The sequence below is a fragment of the Haemorhous mexicanus genome, chromosome 3 (genome assembly GCF_027477595.1).
Source record: "Haemorhous mexicanus isolate bHaeMex1 chromosome 3, bHaeMex1.pri, whole genome shotgun sequence".
Lineage (NCBI taxonomy): Eukaryota > Metazoa > Chordata > Aves > Passeriformes > Fringillidae > Haemorhous > Haemorhous mexicanus.
Window position 1 is genome coordinate 58,895,403 of NC_082343.1, and position 26,118 is coordinate 58,921,520.

General features: G+C 39.1%; 1 protein-coding gene across 4 annotated transcripts in view; it reads right to left on the minus strand.

Moving 5' to 3' along the window:
* The window catches only part of MTHFD1L (methylenetetrahydrofolate dehydrogenase (NADP+ dependent) 1 like), a 150,612-nt gene that overhangs the window by 92,310 nt on the left and 32,184 nt on the right, over positions 1-26,118 (minus strand). For all 4 annotated transcript variants that reach the window (XR_009485829.1, XR_009485828.1, XM_059841977.1 and 1 more), the window contains exons 12-19: positions 24,671-24,807; positions 23,400-23,446; positions 22,464-22,571; positions 21,500-21,574; positions 20,042-20,144; positions 16,751-16,827; positions 12,453-12,593; positions 5,859-5,927 (exon numbers count right to left, since the gene is read on the minus strand). Coding sequence is in view for 2 of the 4 variants with exons in the window: in XM_059841977.1 (XP_059697960.1) it covers positions 5,859-5,927; positions 12,453-12,593; positions 16,751-16,827; positions 20,042-20,144; positions 21,500-21,574; positions 22,464-22,571; positions 23,400-23,446; positions 24,671-24,807 (757 nt within the window). In the remaining 2 variants the exon portion in view is untranslated. The remainder of the gene's footprint in view (positions 1-5,858; positions 5,928-12,452; positions 12,594-16,750; positions 16,828-20,041; positions 20,145-21,499; positions 21,575-22,463; positions 22,572-23,399; positions 23,447-24,670; positions 24,808-26,118) is intronic.

The following is a 26,118-nucleotide window of genomic DNA, read 5'->3' on the forward strand; positions in this document are numbered from 1 at the left end:
ATTACATTAAGTGCTGATTTTTCTCTAAAACACAATACACCACCAGACAGAAGAATGTCACTTCAGCTGTTCTACTACAAAATAATCAGGCAAACAAACGCCCATTGTTGTGTTTATGCATCTTTAAGTGCCCAGCTGGTTAAAGGAAAGGTAAGCAGACAATTTCACATTATTTCCATCAATCTTCTTCTCACATTCTGTACTAGGAGATACTGCCAGCCCTCAAAATTTCAGGCAACCTCCTTCAAGTTTGGACCAGAAACACCCGTTAAGGAGGACAGTGTTCCATGGAACTCAGCTGCAGGGCACATCTCATAGTCCCCTGAACCACAGTTTGGAAACTATTAACCATAAAATACAAGTTGGTTCTTCCTCCTCCCTCCCCCCAGCCACCAGTGTCTTAAGGAAAGAACTTACATAGGAAAATCTCTATTTCACTGCTGTAATCCAAGTGGTGTTTTACAGAAAACACAGATATTTTAGTAATGATGACTAGAAATCATATACAAAAATAATATATCAACAAAAAGCATCTCTTCTTATTACTTCCTTTGAAGTAATAGCATACAATTAATTGTTTTGCTCAGAGGAAAGACAAGTAAGTTTTTAGCCACTGCCACATGCACACACACGGGTGGGGGCTATTCTCCAGGAATAACACAATTAAGCTACAACTCAGATAGATAACTCTGCCTCATACATGTTGGAGTAGAAACAGGAGCCAAAAAAGTAAATGAAGGAGAAATTGTGCCCTGTAACAAGAGAACTGATTTAGATCACTATAATCATAACATAATGCTTACCTAGGGTTAGCTTTTTTTCTTGTTTTCTATCTGCTAATGGACACCGCAAAATCAACTGAGATTTTACACAGGTACACAAAAACTTAACATGAACTGCAAGTGCCTTCAAAGGTTTTTATTTGGGCATCAGACCGAATAGGTGCCATGCAAAATATGTTATCCCTATCCCAAAGAGCTTGTAACAGAAAATCAAATGCAAACAACTTACTTTCACTAAACTAAGTTGAAGTTTTACTTCTACTTTAATCCAGTATTTGGCATTCAAATAAGTAGGACCACAAATTTCCAGCTAAGAGACTCAGATCCATAAAGTTTATTCCAATTTGTCTTTTATTACTCAGTAAGACTAATTTTACTCTTCCAACCCCTAATTTCTTGTGGCAAGCAATTAGGACTGGTCTCATTAGAGCCCAGAGCACACACTGGGCAGACGTGATGCATGGACCCACAGCCACTGCCAGTGACTGGGCAGCCCAGCACACACTGCAGCACCTGGGCAAAGAGAGGTGCCAGAAGGGTCTCCTACATTCCCTGTGCTACTGTGCTTCCAAAAGTTCATCCACACAACATGGATAGGAAGGGAATGTGGACTGCAGGATCCAAAATCCAGAACACTGGAAGCCAAGAGGCTCCCATGATTAACTTGAAATCCAAACATACTGCTAAATCACTGGCATAGACAGATGCTCCCCTGGAGCTCTGAAATCCACCAGAAGAAAAGGAAGAGCAATTGGAATGTTTTTTATCAAGAGCAACCCTGGAAGAAAAGGTCCTGCTGGAGTTCACTCTCTTCACTCACTGAAGAGAGTGAACTCCAGCAGGACCTTGGGAGCCTCAGGCACACCTTGGAACAGGGACAACATTGTCTTCTCAGGCCAACTTTAGTGACTGCGCCAGTCCATCTGTCCCACTTATTTTTGCTACACTCTTAACAAACTATATGGAGAACCCAGCAGTGGCACAGGGATGCATTCTGCTGACTGTTTTCAGTACAGAAAATATTATTATCCAAGTTTCAGTAAAAGAAAATAAACCCCAAACGTCAATAACTATCTGAAGTTATCTGGCCTCTAGAAGGATGTTTATAATACTTATTACCATTCTTCTCTCATCTTTACTATGAGTGGCACTTCAAAAGTAACACAACAAACCAGCCCAGAGCAGCCAGCCTGCAACTACAAAGGGCTGTCCCATAGAGCAGCAGCTGCTCTGTTACGCATGGTATAAATAAATGCTAAACATTAAGGGATCAGTCGACAAGAGAACAAATCTGTCATGAGGAACATAGATAAACACTATGAAATCATTATGTACATTCCAAACAAAGTAATCTCAATTCTACAGCACTGGATATAAGTAAGCTCCACTGAAGTCTGCTGTTATTGTAGATGAGTGCCCTGTGTCTCCCATTTTCAGATTTTTACTGTCATTCCTGCATATAAAACACTGTCAATCACTAACACTTCCAGGCAGAATTTCTGGTGTCAGAGTAGCAGGACTGTGACGGAAAGCAACCCACCAAGAAACCTCTTTAAAAACCAGCAAATTAAACCACACATCCATTCACATAGGAAAAAAAGCACTGACATAAGTTGCCAGTTCAGTTCCACGCAGGACTGACATTTGGTAATTTTTGATTTATGACCTTCTAAGCCTCTTCTCCAGTGCATGCAGGCATCCACATAAAGTTGGTGCCAATCTACCGAGCATGTTGTTCTTCTCCCTTCTCACAGGCCCTTAGAAGCAACTCCTCAGACTTCCATGGCTTAACAAAATTCCCATCCACAGGCTTGTGGCCAGATCACAGAGGAGTGCAGCTGCACTGGCTACTTCTATCTGGCTACTCTCTCTGCAATGGCTCCTTCAGGTCACTGCTGCCCACAGTCACTATGACTTTCAAATTATGCCAAATCAGCTCAGCCATCCAGAACTCCTGCTCTCCCTCATCTGGCAGTCTTTTTGCCATCCCCCAAAGTGATCTGGAAGATCTGCTTTGGTGAACAGTTTAGTCCCTAGTTGCCAGACAGGTCCATGGTGCATTCTGAGCTGTATTTATGTTCTCTGTAATCATATTATTCTGTTTTTTCACCTATGTGCTGTAGGATTATGTCTAATTTTTCTGCTGACAAATCACGGTGCTGTTGCTAAAGGTCCTTACATTTCATGAAGAACTTGTTCTCCCCAAAGGGATAAGGAAAATGTTGCCCAATTACCACAGGTAACCTCTTTGGAAACTTAAGATGCTAACTTTTGGATGCTGCTTATTAGGTTTATTTCAAGTGTAATGTAGGCTTCCGTTATCCTCATTTCTGATTTGCAATTCACACATTGATCAGAAAGATGGCATTACCTATAGCAGAAGAACTGCTACTACATCTACCACCCCAGGCTATTCTAGGATAAGTTTGGCTTAAAATCTATCGTGCTAGAGGGCTCTTAACTCACAAGTGGAGCACTAGAGTACATTCAAATGTACAACATCCTCCTTGTTCCCCTCCTTTTTCTTTTTTAAACTGAAGCTATTAAAAGTGGCACCTATTACAGTTATTCAGATGAAGAATTCAAAATAATGAAGAGAGCTCATGAGCAGCAACAGCACAGGCAGTAGTAGAGTGGGCCACTGCATCCCCAGGAAGGTGAAGCATGTCCTGGGGTGCATCAGGCTCAGCATGGCCAGCCAGGCAAGGGAGGGGATTGTCCTGCTCTGCTCTGCACTGGGGCAGGCTCACCTCCAGTGCTGGGGGCAGTTTTGGGTGTCAATGTGTGAAAAAAGACATTGAGCCATTAGAGAGTGTCCAAAGGAGGCCACAAGGATGGTGAAGGGCCTTGAGGAGAAGCCACCTGAGGAGTGGCTGAGGTCACTTGGTCTGTTCAGCCTGGAGGAGACAGAGGGGAGACCTCACTGAAGTTAAAGCTTCCTTGTGCGGGGAAGAGAATGGGCACACACTGATCTCCTCTCTGTGGTGACCAATGATGGGGCCTGAAGCTGTCAGGGGAGGTTTATGTTGAATACTAGGAAAAGGTTCCTCATCCAGAGGGTGGTTGGGCACTGGAGCAGGCTCCCCAGGGAAGTGGTCACAGCACCAGCCTGACAGAGTTCAAGAAGTGTTTGTCTCAGGCACATGGTGTGGTCTTGGGGTTGGTGCTGTGCAGGGCCAGGAGCTGGGCTTGGTCATCCTTGGGGGTCACTTCTAGCTCAGCAGGTTCTGTGATTCTACATGAGAGCAATGACACAGCCCAAAAGTGTAAAACAACACAAAAGGACGTCAGCCAAAGCACAGCACTATCATGGAAAATATTTAGATAAACTGGGGATCTCCATTACTTGGATAGGGGACTCATATTAGCCTGCAAGCCAGCAAGTATCCAAAGGGTGACAAAAATTCATCTTCAAGACTCAAAGTGAAGGAGTGGAGCATGAAGCAGGCTTCTGAGCTGCTTTGGTTTGCTGTTTTAAAAATAACTTCGTGAGAAGAATTTAGGGGGAAAATGAATCTTTGGGTAATGTGGTCAGGGTCCTGCTAACAAGCAACAGTGTTTGATGAAAGTTGGCAGATGTTTCAGCTATAGCACAGATTAGACTAGAAAAGAATACCACATAAAAGGCAGGAATTTTATTGCATAGAAATGTGAATATAAAGAAATGCAGGGAAAAAATAAATGCATGCAAGTCCCAGAACCAAATGCCTATCGATCAAAAGAATCTCTTCTGACATTTATAATTGTCTTTCAGAACACTGCAACAAAACCACAGTATTTTCCAACAGATATGCAAAGTGCAAATAGAGTGACTAAACAGTCAGAATCAAAGCTACCTTGTCACTGCTGCTTTACACACACAATGTTATCCAAGTGGTGATTATAATACTGAGCTCTGGCCATGACATTCTCAATGCTATGTGACCTCCAGCTTCTGCTATTGGATGTTATATTAAAATTATCACACACACAGACACATACATTCTTCAGACAGCCACATGAAAAACAGGTTTCCTTTGCAGGGGAAAATAATTAAGATGGCTATAATAAAATAACATAGACCTAAATTCCGTTTTTCTAATATTCCCCGAGACTAGGAAGTTGTCCCCATCCAAACTCAAAAGCAAAAAGATTGTTATAGCTTCAACATTCTGTAGAAAAGGATGCATTTTTTATCAACTGGTGATTGCACTGGTATCTTTCTGCATTCTTCAACTTTTCATCATATCAAGAATCTGAAATACTCCAGCTATGTAATTTTGATGGTCAGTTGAAAAAAAGATAGACACTGATTTTTCTCCAAGTGCATTTGTTTTCAAAGATGCTTCATTATTTTCTCATTTTTCTTTCTCCTTCTCCCCTTGAATGTTGCTCGTCAGTTTCCCATCAAAACATCAATACCAGACTGCCCAGCACAAAGTTAGCTTGCACCAATTCTACGTTCTTTAAGCTTTTGGAAGAAAGCTCACTAGGGTAGGTGTAAAACATTCCTCTCATAGCCCATGAAAGCTTCATTTAGTCCATGAAGGCACTGTGGCAGGACAGGGTGGCTGGGAGGCATCTTTTGAAAATGCATGAACAGCTGAAAGGGCCCTCCTGTGATTTTGAATGGCACAAACTGTAACACGGATTAGAACGGCCACAGCAAAGCACCCTTTTTCCACACAAAATGCTGGGCTGTGGGAATTGTCATGAGAACATCCAAAGAAATACACAAAAAGAACACTTCCCTGTGAGAACAAGGTGGGAAATAGTAGTAAATCTGTGACTTAGAAGATGAACCTGCCTCCCACTGTGCTCAGAAGCAGCTCAACAATGCACTGCAGCTTGTTTGCAACAGTAGGTAAAATTATGACTATAGCCAGATCGCAAAAAAGGAAAAGCACAACAAAAATATATAAATGCAGATAGAGTTGAATAGTTAAGGTAAAGAAATGAATGTTTGCTAGAATGGTTTTATGGATCAGACCCTGGCTTGAACTTTGAAAGTCAAGCACAGTTGCTGAAGAGAAGCATGATCAGCACAGTATGGAATTTGAAAGCTGGAGAAGGGCAGGCATCATAAGCCATACTTACCTCTAATGTCTGCATTAGCGTGGGCTTAATTGCATCTTTCATCAAAACTGCCAAAGCACCAGTTACTCCCTAAAAGACAAGAGTCCACATTTTAAAGAAGTCATTTCTAAGGTGCTACATTTCCAAGTTACACTTATAGTTTCAAAACTCTTACAGTTTAAAGCAGTATTGCAGTGATGCATAAAGAATTTATTTAAATATTACCTCAAGACTTCTAAAATTCTGTATTTACAGTGTGTCTAAAACAAAAATTATTTTATTCCAAATACACTTAAAAGGCAACAGGCAACTTCTTTGTCCTATTTCATGGAAAGAGCAGAAACAGAATTAAGTGATCAGCATGAGGATGTTCAAGGTAACAAAAGATGAAGTGCCAAAGGCCACTGAGACCTGAGAAAGCAAGAAGGCAACAGCTTGTTAAAACTGCCTAAAGAAATGACAGATGTATTTCTTTCATGACAGAATCTACAGCATAAATCAATAGCTAGCAACAACCAGAGAGAGTATTTTTCAAGACTTGTACAAATACACACATAACAGATAGAAGATGAAAGCAGCCACAGAGTTTACTAGGGGCAGATAAGAAATACATCACAAGATTAAAAGTTAGAGCTGCCTTAAGATTAAAAGTTAGAGGTGCCTTACTGTGATGATGAGATCACAAAAGGAGTTGAGCAAACTCCTGCATTTTGGTTGTAAAAAACTTTACTCCTCCCTAAAAATTCTGTTGAAGTATAAATTTCCCACTGACTGACCTTAAAATAAATAAAAGTCATAACAACCCTCTACACCAAATTTCAATGCTCATTCTAGGGGAAAAAAAAAAGGCTACAAAGTGTGCACATCACTATCAGATGATATGAAGAGTGCTATCTAGAAACCACCAGCATATGTTAAATTTATTCTTGAATTACTTTGATTTTGAGATGATGGTTTTTGTTTTGAAAGAACTAGATCATGGTTCAAAAAAAACCACACTAGTGTTATAAAGAGTGGCTCATAGACTTGCCAGAGAATGCAAAAAAGAAGAATATATTTTTGTATTGAAAAGAAACATGAAAACCAAACAAAAATCCTAGCTGCTGTAAATTGTTTAAACTGAAGATTAAAAAACATGGGTACAATATCCAAATTGCCTATAAAGAGATGAGCAATAATATTCAAATAAAGAAAAGCAATAAAAATAGTGCCTTTATAATTCCCAACACAGCTTTTGTCAACTAACCCCAGATTTGAGCAATCAAAATCTGCATGAAAAGTTTGACGACAACAGATAAGACATAAAAGTATGTGATGATTAGGTGCAGTATTTTATAAAATGCAATTTTCCCCTTTCTGAGCGCAGACTTCAGAGGAAAATGATGCAGAATATTTGGCCTCAGATAAAACTGAATTGAAACCAAAATAGTGAAACTGGCTTCTACTGATGCATAGCAAGTGTTTCCTTGGAGGACTGTGAAGCAGAGAGAGAGAGAGAAGGAAAAGATTTTTCTTTGCACTTTGCATCTCCCACTATTTACAAAACCCAATGGACCCACAAAGATATAATATGAGAAGCTGACAGGAAAACAGCATAGTTTTTCATGTTCTGAATTAGACTGCTGTTTCTTAAGATGTTAATTTTAGAAGCCAGGATTAAAATGCAAGGAAACAGAAGCACTCCAGCTCTTTCAAGTGGTGAGACTCCACCACCTCCATACAAACAGCCTGGTGCTATGTTGCTGATATACCCAAATACTCTAATTTCTAGAGGGAAAAAAAAAAAAAAAGCCAAATGAAAAACTTTATATCTGGTCTTTCAAGTGGTCAACAGGAGGAATAACTACCTGAGCAGCCATGGATCAGACCTACTGGAAAGAAGACTTAGGGGAAGAAGATGCAAAAAATAAAGTCACTTCTCCCCCAGCCTCCTCCCCTGGTCCTTCTAGATAAGAATGGCTCAAATCCTGTCTCCTTTGTTTTCTGGTGTCTTCAGCAATCTGATAAAAACAGTGAAGTAAGAAACCACTCCCTCTGCATTTGAACTTTTTGGGAGATACTATTTATGCATTATTTCGGAAATACTAGACATACCTTCTGGACACAAAAACTCACTTTATCTGAAGCTGAAAGCAAAGAAAAAAAGATGCAAATACTCCAATAGGCATATCTTGTGCCTCCCATGGTTCTTAACCAGGTTTGGTGTCAACAGCAGTCCTTAAAGGCTAAACAAACTTTTTTAGGTTTTCATACCTATCTGACATGACTGAGAATGAAATTTTCATTTCTTTGTACACTCAATCCTCCAAGTATCTAATATACAATTCCCACAGCTCACTCCAAGTCCTGGATCTGATTCACAAAGCTGTTTAAGGAATCAGGTTCCTATTTCCAATTCAGAACAGGTAAACTTCTTATAAAAGAATTAGAGGCTTCGACACCTGCACACCAATTAAGCTGGTGAGAGCCCAAAGATCATTAGATTTCCACAACTCACTGTCAGAGGAAAGAAGCAGGGCTCTGAATCAACTGTATACAGATGTTCAACTTTTCAGGGTTCCTTCCTGGAACTGATCACAGGTATTTCTGAAAATAATGCTCCTTCCATCTATCCAGCAGCCGTCAGGGCAGGTATGCTCCCCGGGACAGCACAGATCACAGAGCATAAAATAAATTATACACATGACACAGGAAAGGGAAACTTAGATGAAAATCCAAAATACTTTCAAAGCAACTTCCAGTGGAGCAGCCTCTGAAGTCTATCAAGACTGGAAATGAAAGCCAAGACGAGATGACAAGGAAAGTGATTGAAAGTAACTACTATGAAATGAGTAAAGGCTACACAGACTGAAGGGCAGAGAAAAACCCTTTTCTTTATAAGAAAAATAATGAAGCACTTTCAACTTCCCTTCAATTGAAACGATAATCTCTAACAAAATAATAATACTTTCTGTAATTTCAGTCCTATAACAAAACTAAACCTTAAACCATAACCTGAGAAGAACTGCAACTCCTTTTGATTGAAGTGAACACTGTACACAATGTTTCTGATGAACCAGAGAACAAAATCTCACTAGCTGACAGATCATTTACATAAGCAAATATGAAGCTATTTCTTTTTTTCTTTTGGCCCCAGAATTACTTACTGAAAACTAACAGTATGGTACAGCAAGTAAGCTGAGAAGAAGTCTCATTTAAAAAAAAAAAAGACATATTATTTAATATTTTTCATATCTGCTGAAATACTGATCTTGGGCATATATTCCGATTTAGCTTCACAGAAAAATATGGTATGTGTCCATCAGAATTCTACCTCACTGTAAAAGCCAAAAAGCAATTAAGTCTTCAAAATACTGTACAATGAGCACCACATTTTGGCAGAGAGTTCAACATATTCCATTACAGAGGATAGACATTTAATCCATTACTCTTGTGGAAAGAGTCTTCTCAATTCATGAAATATTCAATTTATCTTTTTTCTATTACTCCTAGCCTGTCTCTGCATATGGTTTATATCTGCCAATGTGTATTTTAGGTTTTACTATTGTATTATGATAAATATATTGCATATAAAGTCAAAATTAAGAGCAATTGTATTTTTGTGAAGTATTTTGTGTGTACATCTGGAAACAAATCACAAAGAAAGGTTTAGTGGTTTTGGTTCACATAGATTTCAAAAAACTAAAGACTACTGTCAAATATTAAAACCTGCATAAATTCAATCTATGTAGGATATAAACATAAACCCCAGAATTTTTTTAAAGATAGGCAGAACTGACCCATTATTCAGGTTGTGTGGCATTTATCATGATAAAAGTGCCTTTAAAGTTTCTTAGAACTCTATGCAATTGCAGTTCTTTGGGCTAAAATGTTCCATGTCAGTGGACTATGAGAGATTCAAGCTTTTGAACTTGATTTTGTTTTACAAAAACAAAAGTCCAAATTATTGAACCTGGATTCTAACATCTTGTACAGTGTCCTCCCTTTGTTCAGCTGTCTTGAAATCTTTCCTTACTGAACTGTAGAGCTTTACCTCTTCACTGACCCTGATCTGAAAGGAGGATGGAAATTCAGGAGCAGAATTGCTTCACATCAAACCTCTTGATGTGTGTGAAAATTTTCCCAAAAAATAATCCTTGGATTATATCAACATAGGCAGCATGAGCTGCAGGGAAGAGGGGAAGAGTAGAGACTGCATTTAAAGTCTAGAAACAGTAGGTTTAGTTGCAAGCTGCTCAGACCACCTGTGGGAAGAAACCAGCAAAGGAGACAAAATGCTACATGACAGAACAGAAATTTATCTTCTTTGTACCTATCAATTATGACTTGTTATGGTCTTTGATTATACTTCTCCTGCTGTTGTTTCCAGAGGATTCAACTTTATACAGCACACTTTCACCAGGGCAGTATGGTTTTTCATAAGCTCTCCCCCCCTGTACAAAGTAAACATTATTTAACTTGGTACAGAAATGATAGAGACCTCACTGCTAATTTCTTTTGACATTTTTAAAATCACAACATCACAGCATCTGACTTCTTCAGCAACATTACTAAGTCTTCAGAAATGAACAACTCTTCCTGTTCTGCAAAAGAGAAACCTGCACACTCAAGAATCAAGCTCAGGAATATTCACTAATTTTGGATGCTCAACCTGAGACAACAGAAAATAACTTCTCCTGGTTCAAAGTTCTTGATGGAGTTTCACTCTTTCCATAAATTTCAGTTGTTAAGCTCTCTAGTGTTAAACCAGACTGAGGAATGTCTAACTCCTTATGTACTGTAAGAGTCAGCTTGTGTGGACAGAGCACCTCATAAATGTTTTGCTAAGAACACAGGAATAGAGCTCTCCAAAGAGATGCTTTATATCCTTAACCATGAAACCATATTCCTCTTATTCCCATGGTTCTCATACTTGTTTTTAACACACTGCACAACAAAAGAGGTAGGTGTTCCTGCACTTCCCAATCATGACATGCACCCAGTCTTTCCTGTGCATGGTATGGAGAACCTCCAGAAGGAAAAGAATGCAGCAGCATAGCTGCAGATGCTCATAAAACATGTCCTTCAGACTGTGATGATTTTTTCTTTCTGGGCAGGCTTTTTTTTTTTTTTTTTTTTTTTTTTATAATACAAAACACTGCTTTAAAGAACAACTAGAAACATATGTTCAGTACAAGCAAAACTATCAAATGATTGAGACACTAAGCATAGGAAGTTTGTTTTAAAAAAAGCCAAGGAAAACTGAATTAGTAACAGACATTTTTCTGAGCACTACTTTCATTTTAGGGACACAGTGGAAAAGTTATAAAATTTTTTTGCCCCAATGGAAAAGCCATTTCTTTCATTCATCAAGCTGATTAGCATTAAATGGTTAGCAGGTCAAATATTTTGCAGTGCTAATAAATAAAAGTACCTTCATACAAAAGTAGAGTCAAAATTAAAATCACATACTACAAATGCAGTTTTAATTCTAACACTAAATAATTTTAAAGTATTTGCATATGCCCTATAATGTAACTTATTCCCCACTCCCCTCCACTTGGCCAAGACAAAGTTATACAATTGAAAAGCAAAAGCAAAACTTCAACAGCTAGAATATGTCTCCTGCATAATTGGGAAAAGATGATTTACTTTGAATTTTAATGATGACTGTACTTAGAAATTTTTAACCTTATCTTAATTTCTTTCTTAAATCCAGGCACTCTAGATATCATGTCTTCATTTCTTTATTAAACTGGAATCCACTAAGGCTGTGAAGGTGCTCCTGACTTGTGGATTTGCTATCTTTGCTGACAGGGCAGGATACTCATTGCTTTACTCATTCATTACTCAGTAAGTTTGAGCAGATGTTCACAAAACAGGGACAAACAGGAGAAAACATACAGAGCCTGTGTGATACAGGCAGCCATCAGAGATGGGCTGGCATTAGACTGCTCCTGGCATGCAGCTGATTACAAACATCAGCTGGTAGCTTCTGGCTGCACCTGAACCTGCCACGCACAACCTCATGTGAGCTTCCAACGACTCACAGCCCAGATACAAGGGACAGAATGTGATTTAAAGAAAAAACTGATTTTTTTTCAGAAGCTGAAGTAGGGAATGAGGAAACAGCAACTAGTGAAGGTAAAGAAGAAAAAAAAAAAAATCTAATGACAGATAAACCTGTCCCAAGCACTATCAGCAACCTTTGAATTAAGAACAGCTTGTTTCCATTCTGATTCAGTGGTACAGGCATTCATGTGGTAACTATCAGTGAAACATCTGAGCAGACTCTAAAAACACAGTAGCAAACATTACCAGCTCTCTCAAATAAGAGCCCGCACTTTGACTCCCTCCAGCACTGAATTTGTTTGCCTTAAGAATTGCAGAAAATGATCCAAGTAGGTTATGGAGACCAGAGGCTTTCTGAGCCAGATGTTCCTAGAGTTGAAGAAATGCGTTCTACATCTTGTTCTCATTCTCAAGCAGGTTTTGGCCCAGAAGATGATCTTTCTTTGATATCTGACTGCGCTCTTCAAAGCAAAATCTTTGGCATGTACCTGCCTTTTTAATGCTTCAAGAGGCAAAACAAACATGTTTGAGGTTATTCACAGGTCTCTACAGCACTGAACGTACCAAATCCTCTGCTGTTACTGGTTGTCCTTTCTTGTCATTAGCCACCACCATTCTCCCCAGTCTTTCTTTCATGTCTTGAAGGCTGGTGGTAAGAGCCAGGATGGCCATAATCTCACTTGCAACAGCAATATCAAACTGAGCCTGTAAAGTAGAAATGAGAATCATGAACCAAATCAAAGTCAGCTGAACTACTCACAGGGGATCATCAGGAATAAACTTAGGAAAGATCAATTTCACACTGGCATTCAAACAAGTTCTAAATGGTAACTTACAGCTTTTGGGATTACTTGAGACTAGAGTAACTTTATGTACAGACTGGGCGATGAACCGCGGGAATGAAGACCTGCAAAAAGGGACCTGGGGGTCCTGGTCAGTGGCAAGTTGAACATAAGTCAGCAGTGCCCTGGCAGCCAGAAGGGCTAAACATGTCCTGGGGGGCATCAGGCTCAGCATGGCCAGCCAGGCAAGGGAGGGGATTGTCCTGCTCTGCTCGGGGCAGTTTTGGTGCCATGATACAAGGAAGACATAAAAATATGGGAAAGCATCTAAAGAAGGGCTACAAAAAAGGTGACAGACCCTGGGGAGATATCATATGAGGAGCAGCTGAGGTCACTTAGTCTGTTCAGCCTGGAGAAGAGGAGACCAAGGGGAGACCTCATTGTAGCCTACAGTTTCCTCATGAGAGGAAGAGGAGGGGCAGGCACTGATCTCTTGTCTCGTGAGAGGACCCGAGAAAATGGCCTGAAGTTGTGTCAGGGGAGGTTTAGACTGGATATTAGAAAAAGGTTCTTCACCCAGAGGGTGGTTGTGCACAGAGTCCCAGGGAAGTGATCACAGAACCAAGCCTGACAGAGTTCAAGAAGCATTTAGACAATGCTCTCAGGCATAAGGTGTGACTCTTGGGGATGGTCCTGTACAGGGCCAAGTCCAACTTTGATGTATTCCTTTCAACTCAAGATGTTGTATGATTCTGTAAACTTCAAACACTTTATATTCCCTGATTAATATTCTCCACTACACTACATTTATTTGAGGACCAGTGTTGCAGACTGTTTAGCCCCTTGGCTCACATTATCCTTAGAGAAGCTCCCTGAAGGATCAAGAATTTTCTTTCTGTGGCAGAAACAGGAAATCACCAGATGTCTTTTGAGCTTTACTGGCCTGAGCAAAGGAACACTGCATTGTGGAGGATTTTTTAACTTTTTTTTTCTGTAATGATCTCTAATAGGTTTTTATTCTGGTTTCAAAAACATTCTTGTTACATTTGATCATTCTTTTTCTACTTAAGCTGAAAATTTAGAGTCTATGCTGCTTGACCTATGAAAACATAAAATATATCTCTGCTCCTTTTTTTTTTTAAATTAAATGAACAAATATGTAAGCCAAAAAGCACAAAGAACTATATGTGCCATCAGTTCTATTGCTCTTGTAGAAACACAACCATACTGTGCAGCATTTCAGCACAACATAAGCAACAGTTTTTCCTTTTCTTTAAGAGTACAGATTAGTAGTACTTGCACTAATGCACTATTAGTAAAGCTCAGGCCACATGCTGTCAGAACATAAACAGAGAAGAATAGAAAAGCCACTAATGTATTATGTGATAGGAATGCAGAGTTGGCAGTGATCAAGAACTGCAATTTCTTTGGTAATCTCTCCATCTCCAGCAATTAAAGGCTACATAAAGTTTAGTAACTGACTTTCTACTGCTATCTATGTAAGAAAAAAGCCCAGGACTGCTTCTATCAGACCTCTGGCAGATGTATCCCATACTAATACAGAGGAATCTGTTCAAATTGAGAGCTTTGTCTGTTTTTAAGAAGCCTCTACACAGAACATACCCCCTACCACTCCTGTGCATTTGCCTAGTACTTTAAGGGCTTCTGCCCTTTTTAAATCCATGTTCCTGCTTTTAGTTTTTGACAGCTACAGCCCAGAGCAGCCCTATTCAGGCTGACCTCTATGTACCCACTTGTTTAGTCAAAACTTCTGAAGACACCTGAGCATTTTTCTGCTGTGGACATAGGCAGAGAGGCCTACATACTACAGAAAAGAAAAATAATTCTGTAACTGAGATTTTGCAGCATAGTAATTCAAGTGAAATGGTGAAATGACAAAACATTTTCTGTATTCTTTGGAAGCAGTTCTAAATGCAATGAACTTTGTTAGCATTGTGATGACATGGATTCCACTATCTTTTCTGAACTTGAGAATGTCCTCAGTAAGACACTGCAGCATAGGTAAGACAAGAAATAAGCCTGAGAAATCTATGTCCAGCCCATATGGTGAAATACTTCTGATTTATCAGAATGTCTATTGGAAGACCCCAAAAAAGTTTTTATCATTTTTTCTATATAAACCCAAAAGTAGAGGAAAAACTTCCTAGGCAGATGCTCAAAGAGTGACATAAAATTTAATTGAAGAAACAGGCACAAAAGATTGTAGTAGCAGGTGCTATTTTAACTCTAAATAACCTTTATACACCTATGAGGTGCTGACAGAAGTCTTAGCTGCAAAGTCAGTTTTTTATTGATGAAAGGATCCACCCACATGGATTCAATTGCAGGATCAAGGGCATCAGTCATGTAATACTCTTCAGAAACCACAGCATCCCTGTTCATTAAAATGCAGACTTTTGTGCCTGCTGTGCTCTGCCATTTTACACAGGTGTCATTGATTTTAAGAGTGCTAGAACATCACTCCAAATATTTATAAAATGCATCTGTTAACCATGAAGTCCTGTTTTCTCTGGATCTCTAGCTAGGCTCTGAAATGAGTTTTCCTAACTGCTAACTCTATTTCTTGAGTCACTAAGTCCATGTTAAAATGTGAATGGATATGCATCAATCCAACACCTCAATACTGAAAGCATTAATTTTACCCAAAAAAGTACAGAAGCAACATTTGACAGCAATATTGTCAAGTACTACTCTAAAATAAAATAAGTCACATTTAACTCAGTAGTACAATTACAGTGGTAAAACACTACACAATAAGGCTGGCAGAACCCAGCTTAAGACTAATAATCATATTGAGTCACTGAAACAAATCTAAACATATTAAAAGGTCTCAAATGTTGAAGGAACTCACACTAAATATAAGATTTTGTAGTCCCAGCCCATTATCAGAAATGACTATTAGCTAATATTGAATTTCCTGTGAGCTGCAGTCAGAAAAATTTCTATTTTGTGCATTCAAAACCAAAGTAAGTGAGCACTTCTAGTCGAAGGCATCTCTGCTTAGGGCAGAGGGGTTGCAACTGGATGATCATTCAGATCCCTTCCAACCCAAACTGCTCTAGGGTTTTATGATTTCTCTTTGAAGTTCTCCTCTCCAATTTGGCTTTGCTTTACCTGTTGCAAAAAATACAGCACTATGTTTTGGTCTCTTTATTTAGGTATATGCAAAAGATAATGTTGAAGAAATGGTAAAGAAAAAGTAAAGCTAGGATTTCCAAAATTGTGAAAGCCTATCCCTACCACAAGAGCTGTTCACATCAAAATAGTCAGAACCTCATTTATGATTTAATGATCCAGAGTGTTAGATTACAAGATCTTCATCAAATTAAGAGCCACTTCACATCCCCACAATGAATTTCCTCCTCCTGACGCTGCTGTTCTATGCTGGGCTGTTTCAGAAATTCATTTACCTACATTACACCAGGAACACTTGTTCAGGTGGTGTTGGGAAAGTCTGGCTTTCAATTTATCAGTAACTTCTTTAATAAACTTCCATAATCTCTCATTTAGTAATGCAGGTTAGCTTTTTACACCACTGAAAAATACACACATACTCATTTGCTGAACCATCCCTTCAAGCCCACACAGCAAAAGCAAGCACATGCTCAAAGTTCTTACAGTTCAGATTCCAAAGCTGAGATGCATGACAGGCAAATGAGAGCTCTGAATAAAAAGCTTAATTTTAAACAATTTTTAAAATGAAATTTAAATGTAATTTGAATTATGTGTGTCCTACATAAATTGTTACAGAGATTTTAAAAAAAATTGAAAGTCATACAAATTAACTTTATGAGGGCATAAAGGCATCTTGTCATAGGACAATGTTAAACTGCCAACACATGCAATTTTTGAATTGCTTTTGACACATTGTAGAATATGCCTTGGTTTCTGTTGCTGAAAATTCAGATTCACTTACAATCAGTTTCACTGCAATATTACCATACAACAGCAACATACGTCATTATTGCAATTCAAAGTATGCTGAAAGAACTACAGAAACCCTCTCAGCCTCAAATGCAAAGTCTGTCCAGAATGTGATTTATTAATGCCTTTACATACCTGACGGACAAATCCCTTCTCCGTGTTTGCCTGCCCAACCGTTATTTTGCGCAGGAATCTGTCGTTTGTATCCACCACTGAAACAAGGGAATGGCAAAAGCACAACATGTTAACAAGCACTCAGGAACGTGGCTTTTTCCAGGCATACCTGTTGTTACACATATGAGATGCAACTGCTCCAACAGCGTGACCAGATGGCCACACTTCTGCATTTCAGCACTGGCACTGACTTGGTTGCTCCCTTCTACTTGATACCATTTGATGACAGGTTGAAACAACTCAAATAGAGTTTATTTGAACAGCATTTGAAGCTAACAGATTCTTAGTATTCTAACATACTATTTAGTATTTTACCTACATGAGAAAAATCAGTCTTAGTAGATACAAAGCACCAGATCTGCTTCAAATCATCTGCTTCATCACTGATTTGTTAAGAACTGACTTTAAGGCTGCATGATGTTGGTCAGTTCCTCTTTTAAAGGATGATTATGCTGTCAGATTGGTTCTTCCAGATAAGTATCTTCCACACACATCACAGTAACTAACTCACTCCACACTCAGCTGCACAGCATGAGGATGATCTGAGGGCTGGAGCACCTGTTATGAACACAGGCTGAGAGAGTTGGGGCTGCTCAGCCTAGGGAAGAGAAGGCTCTTGGGACACATTATAGCATCTCCCAGGACCTAAAGGGTCCAAAGAGGGACTTTTTACAAGGGCATGTAAAAATAGGACAAGGGGACATGCCAATTCCTACAGAATGAAAAAATAGACTCTCTTTTTCTTACAGGCTCTGTAATCCTAGAAATTCTTAAGTTTGCACCAACCCTAAAATAAAGGGTGCAAGGTGCTCTTGATAAGTTCAGCCTTTAGCTTGGCAACTCAATCTTCTGGCAGATTTGAGTCCTGTTCATTTATAAGTGGAGACTCCTCCAGAGAAGCTGTCAGCACTCAAGGTAAGTGAGCTCCTTCCACTTTTCCTGCTGCTTTTGGAAATTAAAATTCTGTCTGCACAGAAAAAGGTGACATAATTACGCAAGAACAAGAGGGACTTTGAATGTTAATTAAACCCCAGTTCAGGGTTGTGAGTGAGCTGGGAGAAAACCAAGATTTAAGTCACTTTCCCCCTTCTTGGGCGTTTCCCTTGGGGCTGTTGTAAATACCACACATACCTTTTTCCCTCTGCTCAGTCTTTAGGCCCCTAATTTCTTCAGGAATCCCATTTAAGGGATGGTGCAACACAGATTTGGCCACCTCATTTTGGTTTCTATATATACACAGTCAGACCCTAAGGTACTGCACTGCTGGCAGGAATTGCAGAACAGAGCCTGGTGCATGGGAGCTGTAGCCCTGCACCAAGCTGTGCTACCATGTGGCACAATGAAGCCATATGGCAAGCTGATCTCTCCAGCACAGACTTCTCCCTTCTCTTCCTTGGAAGCTCACTCTCACAACACCTAAGCAGACCTAAATGTCTTCCCTGCCTACACAGGCACTCCCAAGGGCAGGAACTTACCTTCCCACCAGCCTGGACAGCCGATGAGCTGATTTTTTATTTGCACCTTCCTCGTGAAATCATGTAAGCTAAACACCCTTACCATGAAATTTTAACTGCTCCTGCAACTCCTGGTCACTGAGATATACTTACTGTGGTCACTGTGACCAATTCTCACTGTGGTCATTCACTCTCCAAGAAGATTCCAATAGCTGCACTAAGTAGTAATAAAATAAGAAATAACTGGTTTTGCCATAAAAACAAATTTTCCTTCTCCAAATCTTCCCTCTTCCTTTACCCAAAGTAAAGGTTTCACCAAGTTTAGGTTCAAATAAGTGTTAGGTTTAATGTATCCACTTCCTTATCCTTTAGAGATGTAAAAAGAATCTGACTATCAGGGAAAGACAGAGAAGGGGGAAGCTTTCCCACTTTTCAGTATATTGTATGTTTTCAAGTTAGTGTAAGCTGACCATGAACTGAAAGTTTGTGATACTTTCATGGAAACAGGTCCTGACTAAAATTAATTTTCAGAAGATGTGATAGCTTAGCTCTTTTTCCCTACAAATTCCCTGGTATGTAACAAGCTTCACAGACATATGGACTGCAGAAACAGTCCTAAATAAAACATTCTCCAAGTTATCTAAACCATTCCTAAATCCAGGGGTTTTTTTCCTAAAATGTTTAAGGTATGCGCATCATATAGAGCTGTGTGGAATAGAAATTTCACTAACATCGTTTGAGATTAATTAAATAACTCCCTTGAGGTTCACAGCTGTTGAGCAATGTTGCCTTCTCCCAAACCCATGCTGATAAAAAAGAGGAGTCATATTACACTAAACATTTATATTACTTCTTTATCCTAATACAGGTCTCTTCCAGACACACTGTGTGACTAATAAAAAACATCTTAGGCCACATCCCCAGAACTGTCTTGAGAAAAATATCCCAAACCTGAGACGACATGCACACAAAGGGCACACTAAAGCATGGCCAAGACTCCTCCCTTCTCAATAATTTCACCCTTTTTTCTAAGCATCACAATACATTCCATTTAACAGTGATAATGTCAGTGTTTGAGAACTAAGAAAGAAAATGAAATCCAGTGGTATTTAGCTCAGAACTTTACGCAGAGTATACGTCCCTAAAGAAGAAAAAGATAGGTATAGAAATTGAGGTAAACACTGAAATTTGACCCAGCACTAGAACTGGAAAAAGCAGAGGGGAGTTGTCTGAGGGTATCAGAGTGGGTATCAGTTTGCTTGGCAACAGCACCACATCTTTCACCACTTTTTCCAAATGAAGCAAACAACTCAAGAGACTTCAAAAATCAGAAAAACACATAATCCCTTAAGCCCATTAAGTCTCTTGAGCTACTCAGGCTGCTGAGCTTGGGAGGATGAGGGACCAAAATCAAGAAGGATAAATACAAATAATCTAGAACCATAAGAGACACAGTTAAGAAAAGAATGGCTAAGATTTGCAAAATGCACAGAAAATACACTTTCACATGTCTGGAGAGGTATTACCTAATGAGAGAGTGACTGGTGATGTTTTAAACTGTCAAAGAAACCTATCTTTCAGAATTTTAGCAAAGTTTCTTGAGTTATTGCAGATACTTGACCAAGTTTAGAGCGACATGCTGCACCTGCATTTGTTATGAACCCACACTTCCCACTTGGTTAAAATTGGTTATTCTTGCTGTCACAGATGAAACAGCTCTGATTCAGGTAAAATTAAGCAAATTAGGAGATAAGTTATGATGAAATGCAAGACAGAGTGAGGCTTTCTGACTACATACCTCTTTGCCATGTTATGGTCGATGGGTCAATATCAAGGCGCACAAATTTGCTGATCTCCTCTTCTGTTAAAGTCTCAGGATCAGTCTTGTTTATTCCAAGCCTCTACAGAGAAAAAGTTCAAGAAGTGCAATGAAATGGCTTATTTGTTTCAAATGGTGTAGCTGCTCTGGCTTAGCAACCCCACATATGTAAGTGAGGGTTTCAATCTTAGTAATCCTGTTCTGAGAAAAAGGCAACATGATCCCACAGTGATTTCTTTACAACTGACATCTTGTTAGATATAAGGAATCATCACACTGATAATAATTCACAGCAAAATAATTCAATTATATTGTAAATTATGATTCATGTTCGTGAATGTTATAAAGTCAAACTTTTACTCAGTTGCAGCTCATGTGAAGAGAGAAATCCATTTGAAATATAGAGATAGTTGGTATGTTATGAATAAAGCAAACACTCCTCCCCCTCTTTCCCTAGCCTGTTTTCTGTAACAGTGTAAACAAGAACAAACTGAAAATATCCCAAAATTCTGATGGAACAATCTCTGAGCCTGACTCTGCCTCAGAGTCAAGCAGGTATCATCCTCATTTTAGTTGACTGACATTCAACTGAGCAGCACAAAAGCTTAAAATGTTATGAGGGCTCTTTTACCCCCCACCAAAACAGAAGCTCTCACTCCCTCTATCCTTCTTTCCACCCCTGAATTCCAAATGTGCACTAGGCAGTTACCCACTGCCATCCCATGACTGAAACACAGTCAGTCAGGACTCACAAGCCAACAACAAACATGGAACTGGCCACAGAGGAACTGGAGCTGTCCTTAGGGGTGATATTTGAGAGGTTCATATTCTCTTTCTCCTACACTGGTGGGCTGTGTTCCTCTCTAGGTTTTTATCAGAATGGCACTCTCAAATCCAGACATGTGGAACGCACATGAATTGCACAGGAAGCTCTTCTGGAAGCATTCAGGGAGCAAGATGGGATGCAAAAATACACTGAGCATACAAATGTACCCCTTGAAGGAAGAACACTGTCAAACTGACATCAATAAAACCCCAGAAGTATATGCTATATTAGACTTTCAAAATCAGAAAATATTGCAAAACCAAAGAATGTGAGCTTTCAAACTTGACTATACCATAATTGGAAAAGTATTTTAAAAACTCTGACTTTAATATTTCATCAGAAAAGACACAGCATTTAAAAACATTACTGGTTTATTTCAGGAGAAAAGAATAGCAAAAATGTTAGTTATAAAAATAATATCAGACCCAGATCCTGTTACTCCAAGGACGATGCTTTCAGAAAAAAAAGTCTAGACTTGATATATTCACGAGGGTTTATACAAACTCAGTCCCATACATCAAATAATTTTAAACAAGTTGTGTAAGAGACTACATTTCATGAAGAGAATGAAGAGACACCATAACAGAGGAGAGAATGAATGAACAACTTACTCTCAGACGGGCAAGCTGAATAGCAGAAAATCCTCTCACGCCATTAACCACCGGAACCAGCCTGTTATACAGAGACTAGAAAAACCACACAAGAAGTTGAAGGGAAAAGTTATAAAAAGCTAATGCTTTTCTAATTTATTCCACCTAATTTCAGTAAGAACTTCCTAACCACATAAGTTGTGGACTTCTGATTAGAGACTTCAAGAACAATTCTGAGAAGGCAGCAGGCTTCTGAGCCATGCCTATGATTTAACAGTCTAAAATCCAATTACCAGAAATCATTGGTTTTCTCTGTTTCAGAAAAAAAATAAATATTTGAAACTGGGAACCTTTTAAAACTTTAACTAAGATCCAAAGTATTTAAACTACAATTATAATTTCCAAACTGGCCTAAAAGTACATTGACCAAAATGTACATTGTGTACAAATGTACCAAGCAAAAGGTACAACCCTGCTCAGTTTTAATGCTGCAGACAAGAAGATCTTCCCCCTCCTCTTCAAAGCCCCAAGTTAAGATTTGTTTAAGGTCACAATATTTTTAGCAGAGGGACAAGGATCTAGTTTATTTTCCCCATAACTCCTTCTTCTTCAGGTACATCATACCCAACCACTTATCAGAAATAACAATTTGTAACTTTGAAATGAGTCTTCAAAGTACTGAAAAGAACAGGACTATAGGTATGGAAAACATGCTTTATTACACTGTTTAGTACAGTCAGGAACAGTTGTTAATGTTCTGGGCACGGGATCCTTATCTTAAAGACTACCTTATGATAGCTATTTGCTAGAAAAATGCATTGTATATGGAAAATTTCCCAGCAGAACATAAAATGGCTTCAGCAACAGTTATTGTTCACATGGTGAAAATACAAAATTATAAACAACATGTTTTTTCTCTGGAATGCAGTTTATTGAAAAACTGAAAATAAGAAATGTCATCTGGATAGGAGAAAATAATTCTCACCTTATCAGATTGAGTATTCTCATGCAAGATCCTAGCATCAATAGCAGCAGCCAGCAAATTATTTGCAGCAGTTATAGCATGAATATCTCCAGTCAAATGAAGATTGAACTAGAAGGGGGAAACAACAGGATCTTTGTATAAGAAAATATCTAATTCAACTCATTAAGACAATTAGCAGCACAAATCATTGCTATCTCCTTGAGACTGCAGTTCTGATCAGTCAGCTGTCAGGGTAGGCTAAAGAATTCCAGGTGAAAATACACTGGGCCATCTGAGTACATGGTAAACTACTCTAACTGTCGCCAAACAAAGCCAAGAACATCTTCATTCTTTGCTAAATGATTCAAGAATAAGAAGCCAAGAGTTACAGTTTCCCATCATTGATGTGGAATCAGTTTAGCATTACTAACCACTAACTGGCCTGGACCAGAGGCGTGGATTACTGCTGAACGTGCCCGAGAGAGCACAGCATGCATCCTGGCTTTGGGGCCATAGCCCAGCTTTCTGTTAGCTGCAGGAGAACAGCTCTAACCTCACAGGCATGAAGTTTGCTGATACAAAATTTAACAAGCAAAGTTTTGTGAAAACTCTGAAATGAGCATCCCAAATTAAGACTTGTGTTACACAGGTGCTGTATTTGTTATGTGTCTGACAGGAGTTGGAAGATCAGTTTTAATGGCATTTCAGGGCTCATATTAGGACTCTGCTTGGACCAGCTGTGCATGGTCAAGGTGGTTTCTCACCAGTTCTAGCCAGAGAGGTTTTGCTGAGCTCTAAATTAGACTCTTTTAGAAACTGCCACACATTTCCAAACAAGCACTGTGAATGTCATAGAATCATTAGGGTTGGAAAAAACCTCCGAGATCACCAAGTCAATCTTCAGCCCTGAATACCACCATGCCCATTAAGCCATCTCACAGACTGAGGCTGTCTCACCTCCTCCATGGGGATCACTTGAGCATATCCACCTCCAGCTGCTCCACCTGCACAGGGAAGCACAAGGTCACATCAGTTTTGGAAAAAAACAATCATCTTTAAACACACCAAGTGAAACATACAGCAATGATGACACATTTTTGGCATTTTGATTTCTATTAGAAGATCAGTGATGCATCCAAATAAACATAATTTCCTTAATCTTACTGGCTTTTTTTTAGCAGGTAGCAAAAAAGGAATTCTTGCTCTGAAATGAAAATCTACACGTGAAGGGTGGTACAGGCTCTGGCTATGTAAATCTGCTCCTGCCCAGATTTAGGAAACAGTCATGCACATGCAGCTGCTGGGTGGAAAGACAAAGCAGTCACAAGCAAGCACTGCTTCTAAATGAAACCTTCACATCCTTGCCTGAGCACTCCTTCCCCTCTACCTCTCATGGTACAGTCAAAGAAATTTGCTGTTGCCTATGCACAAGTTGAGTGGAGGGATTAAAGCACTCACATGCACCAGTCTTAGCTGAGAAGCACCAGGAGCCTTCCAGCTGAAACCAAACTTGTTAACTTAAACTTCAGCAAAGCAAAGCAGAGCAGATGGGGAGTGCTTGCCCAGTTAGGCACCAATTTCAGCTGAGAAATGGCAAAAAAGAGATTGTATTACTTCCTATCATCAGCATTGAAGATGGGCTTGAAATCTGGCTGGGTCTTACCTGGCCCTCAGGCTCTTACAGGCTTTCTAGGCAAAAAGGCAGCAGCCCACGATTAGAGGCGACAGCTCAGGAGAACAGAGAGAAGAGGTTCAGACCTAGCCAAACGTGTGCTGCTGACACAACTGAACCACAACTGCTAAATTCCTTGTATTGCTTGGAAATATCCAATGTGGACCCTTTCTCAAGGAGTAACTTGACAATAATATTTAGAAACGTATTTAAGGAGTCCCCAGGTAGAGGGGTGGCTGGAAGGGTATGTACTCACAAAAAATTCCTCATGGCTAATTACATCCCTCTGCCTTTCATTATGTTTAGGCTTTATCTGCATTATCAGTACATGTTAAGTGCAGGAACATGGGTATGAACCTTGCACAGGAAGTCATGTGCAAGAAACCTTAATCTATTAGTTACATACATGTTAAAAAATTGAATATGCTACTACTGGGACAATCCACTGAGTGAAGCAATTAAGAAAGTAAAAAAGAAGAAATAAATTTAAAAAGGCAGAAAAGCAGTATTTCCTTTTAATCTGAAAGAGGTCATAGGTTCTGCAAATACTATGTACCTTTCACTCCAAAAGTGGGTCCTTGAGAAGGCTGTCTCAGACAAGCAAAGGAATTAATGTTAAGGTGTGCAGTAAGCGCCTGAACGAGACCAACTGTGACTGTGCTTTTCCCCTCTCCTAGGGGTGTAGGGGTTATTCTAGCAAAACAAGAAAAAAGATTAATCAAATTCTTTGCTGATGTCAGCCTGGCTAAGGATATCAGAACTTAGAGCTTTTGATTTCAATGAAGAATATTTGTACAGCAAATTTCAATAAGATTATTTTATCTTCACAAAAATACTGCCACAATGTTAGCCCCTAGCTCAAGCTGGAATGCTAATATACATGTGTCTTCTATTTAAGCAATTTACTATGATAGCATAAAAAGAGAAGATTATTTTGGCAAAAGTTCTAAAAAGAATATATTGAATTTAGACGTTTTTATTACAGCAAAAAAGTCTCACCAGTTTCATTAACAAACCATCCATCACGATACTCTAAGCATGTATTAATATTTTTCTGCAGTAAAGCATGAGATCTTTTATTCCCACTGTTCAGACTTTGAATGAAATAATAGAATATTTTAAGTTAAATAACCAACAGTTTTGTTTGTAGAACTCAGCTATGCCTCTCCAGCTTCCATGTCACCATAACCCTCAACAATGAAAGATCAACTGCTTTTTAAATAAAACAGGACACAAAATCCACTAGATTCAATGGAACATGATTCGTTGTACACTTCTGTTTCAGAGATTTAAGGGCAATAGGGTACAATGACAATCACAGTCCATACAAAAGCTCAAAAGCCTCATGCTACAGCTCCCATATTTAGACCATGACTGAAGCAGGACAGAATTTTAGAAATACCTGCAAACTCAAATCAGAGACTCTAACCTCCACTCTATTCTTGTCCCTTTAATAAAGGAACAATGACAGCTGATTTTGCAAGTAGAAAACTTCATCAGCCTTCAGTGAACAAGAGACACCTCAGTTTACATGATCCTTCCTCTCCCTACTTTCAAGATCAGCACATTTGTTTATGATCCACCTTAAGTGTGTGGGGTGCTAGGGTTTTTCTTCTCTTTCTGTTTTTCTTTCTTGATGTATGAATACATCTCATGGCTCCAAAATGCACTTCTGAGGCAGCATTTCTTTTTCTGATTGGCAAAAGAAGAAAGCCCCAGTCCTTTTTCCATTCACACCAGTCTCACACAAATCTTCCTTTTTGGCAAAGAGTAACCATTCATATCTTTGGTGCCTTTTCTACTTGCAGAGAAGTACTTTAGTGAAGCTGATGCTAAAAACTAGTGTTCATTCCCAAGGAACTACAAGCACGCACATGGATCTAGTCAAAGGGGAACCCTTATCTCGTGACCTTTTCAAAACTTGAGCTGAAACATCTAGCTCTAATTAGAAACACTTCCTTCCCCAACTAGTACTTTTTCCAAGATATTTCTATCCTCAGATCA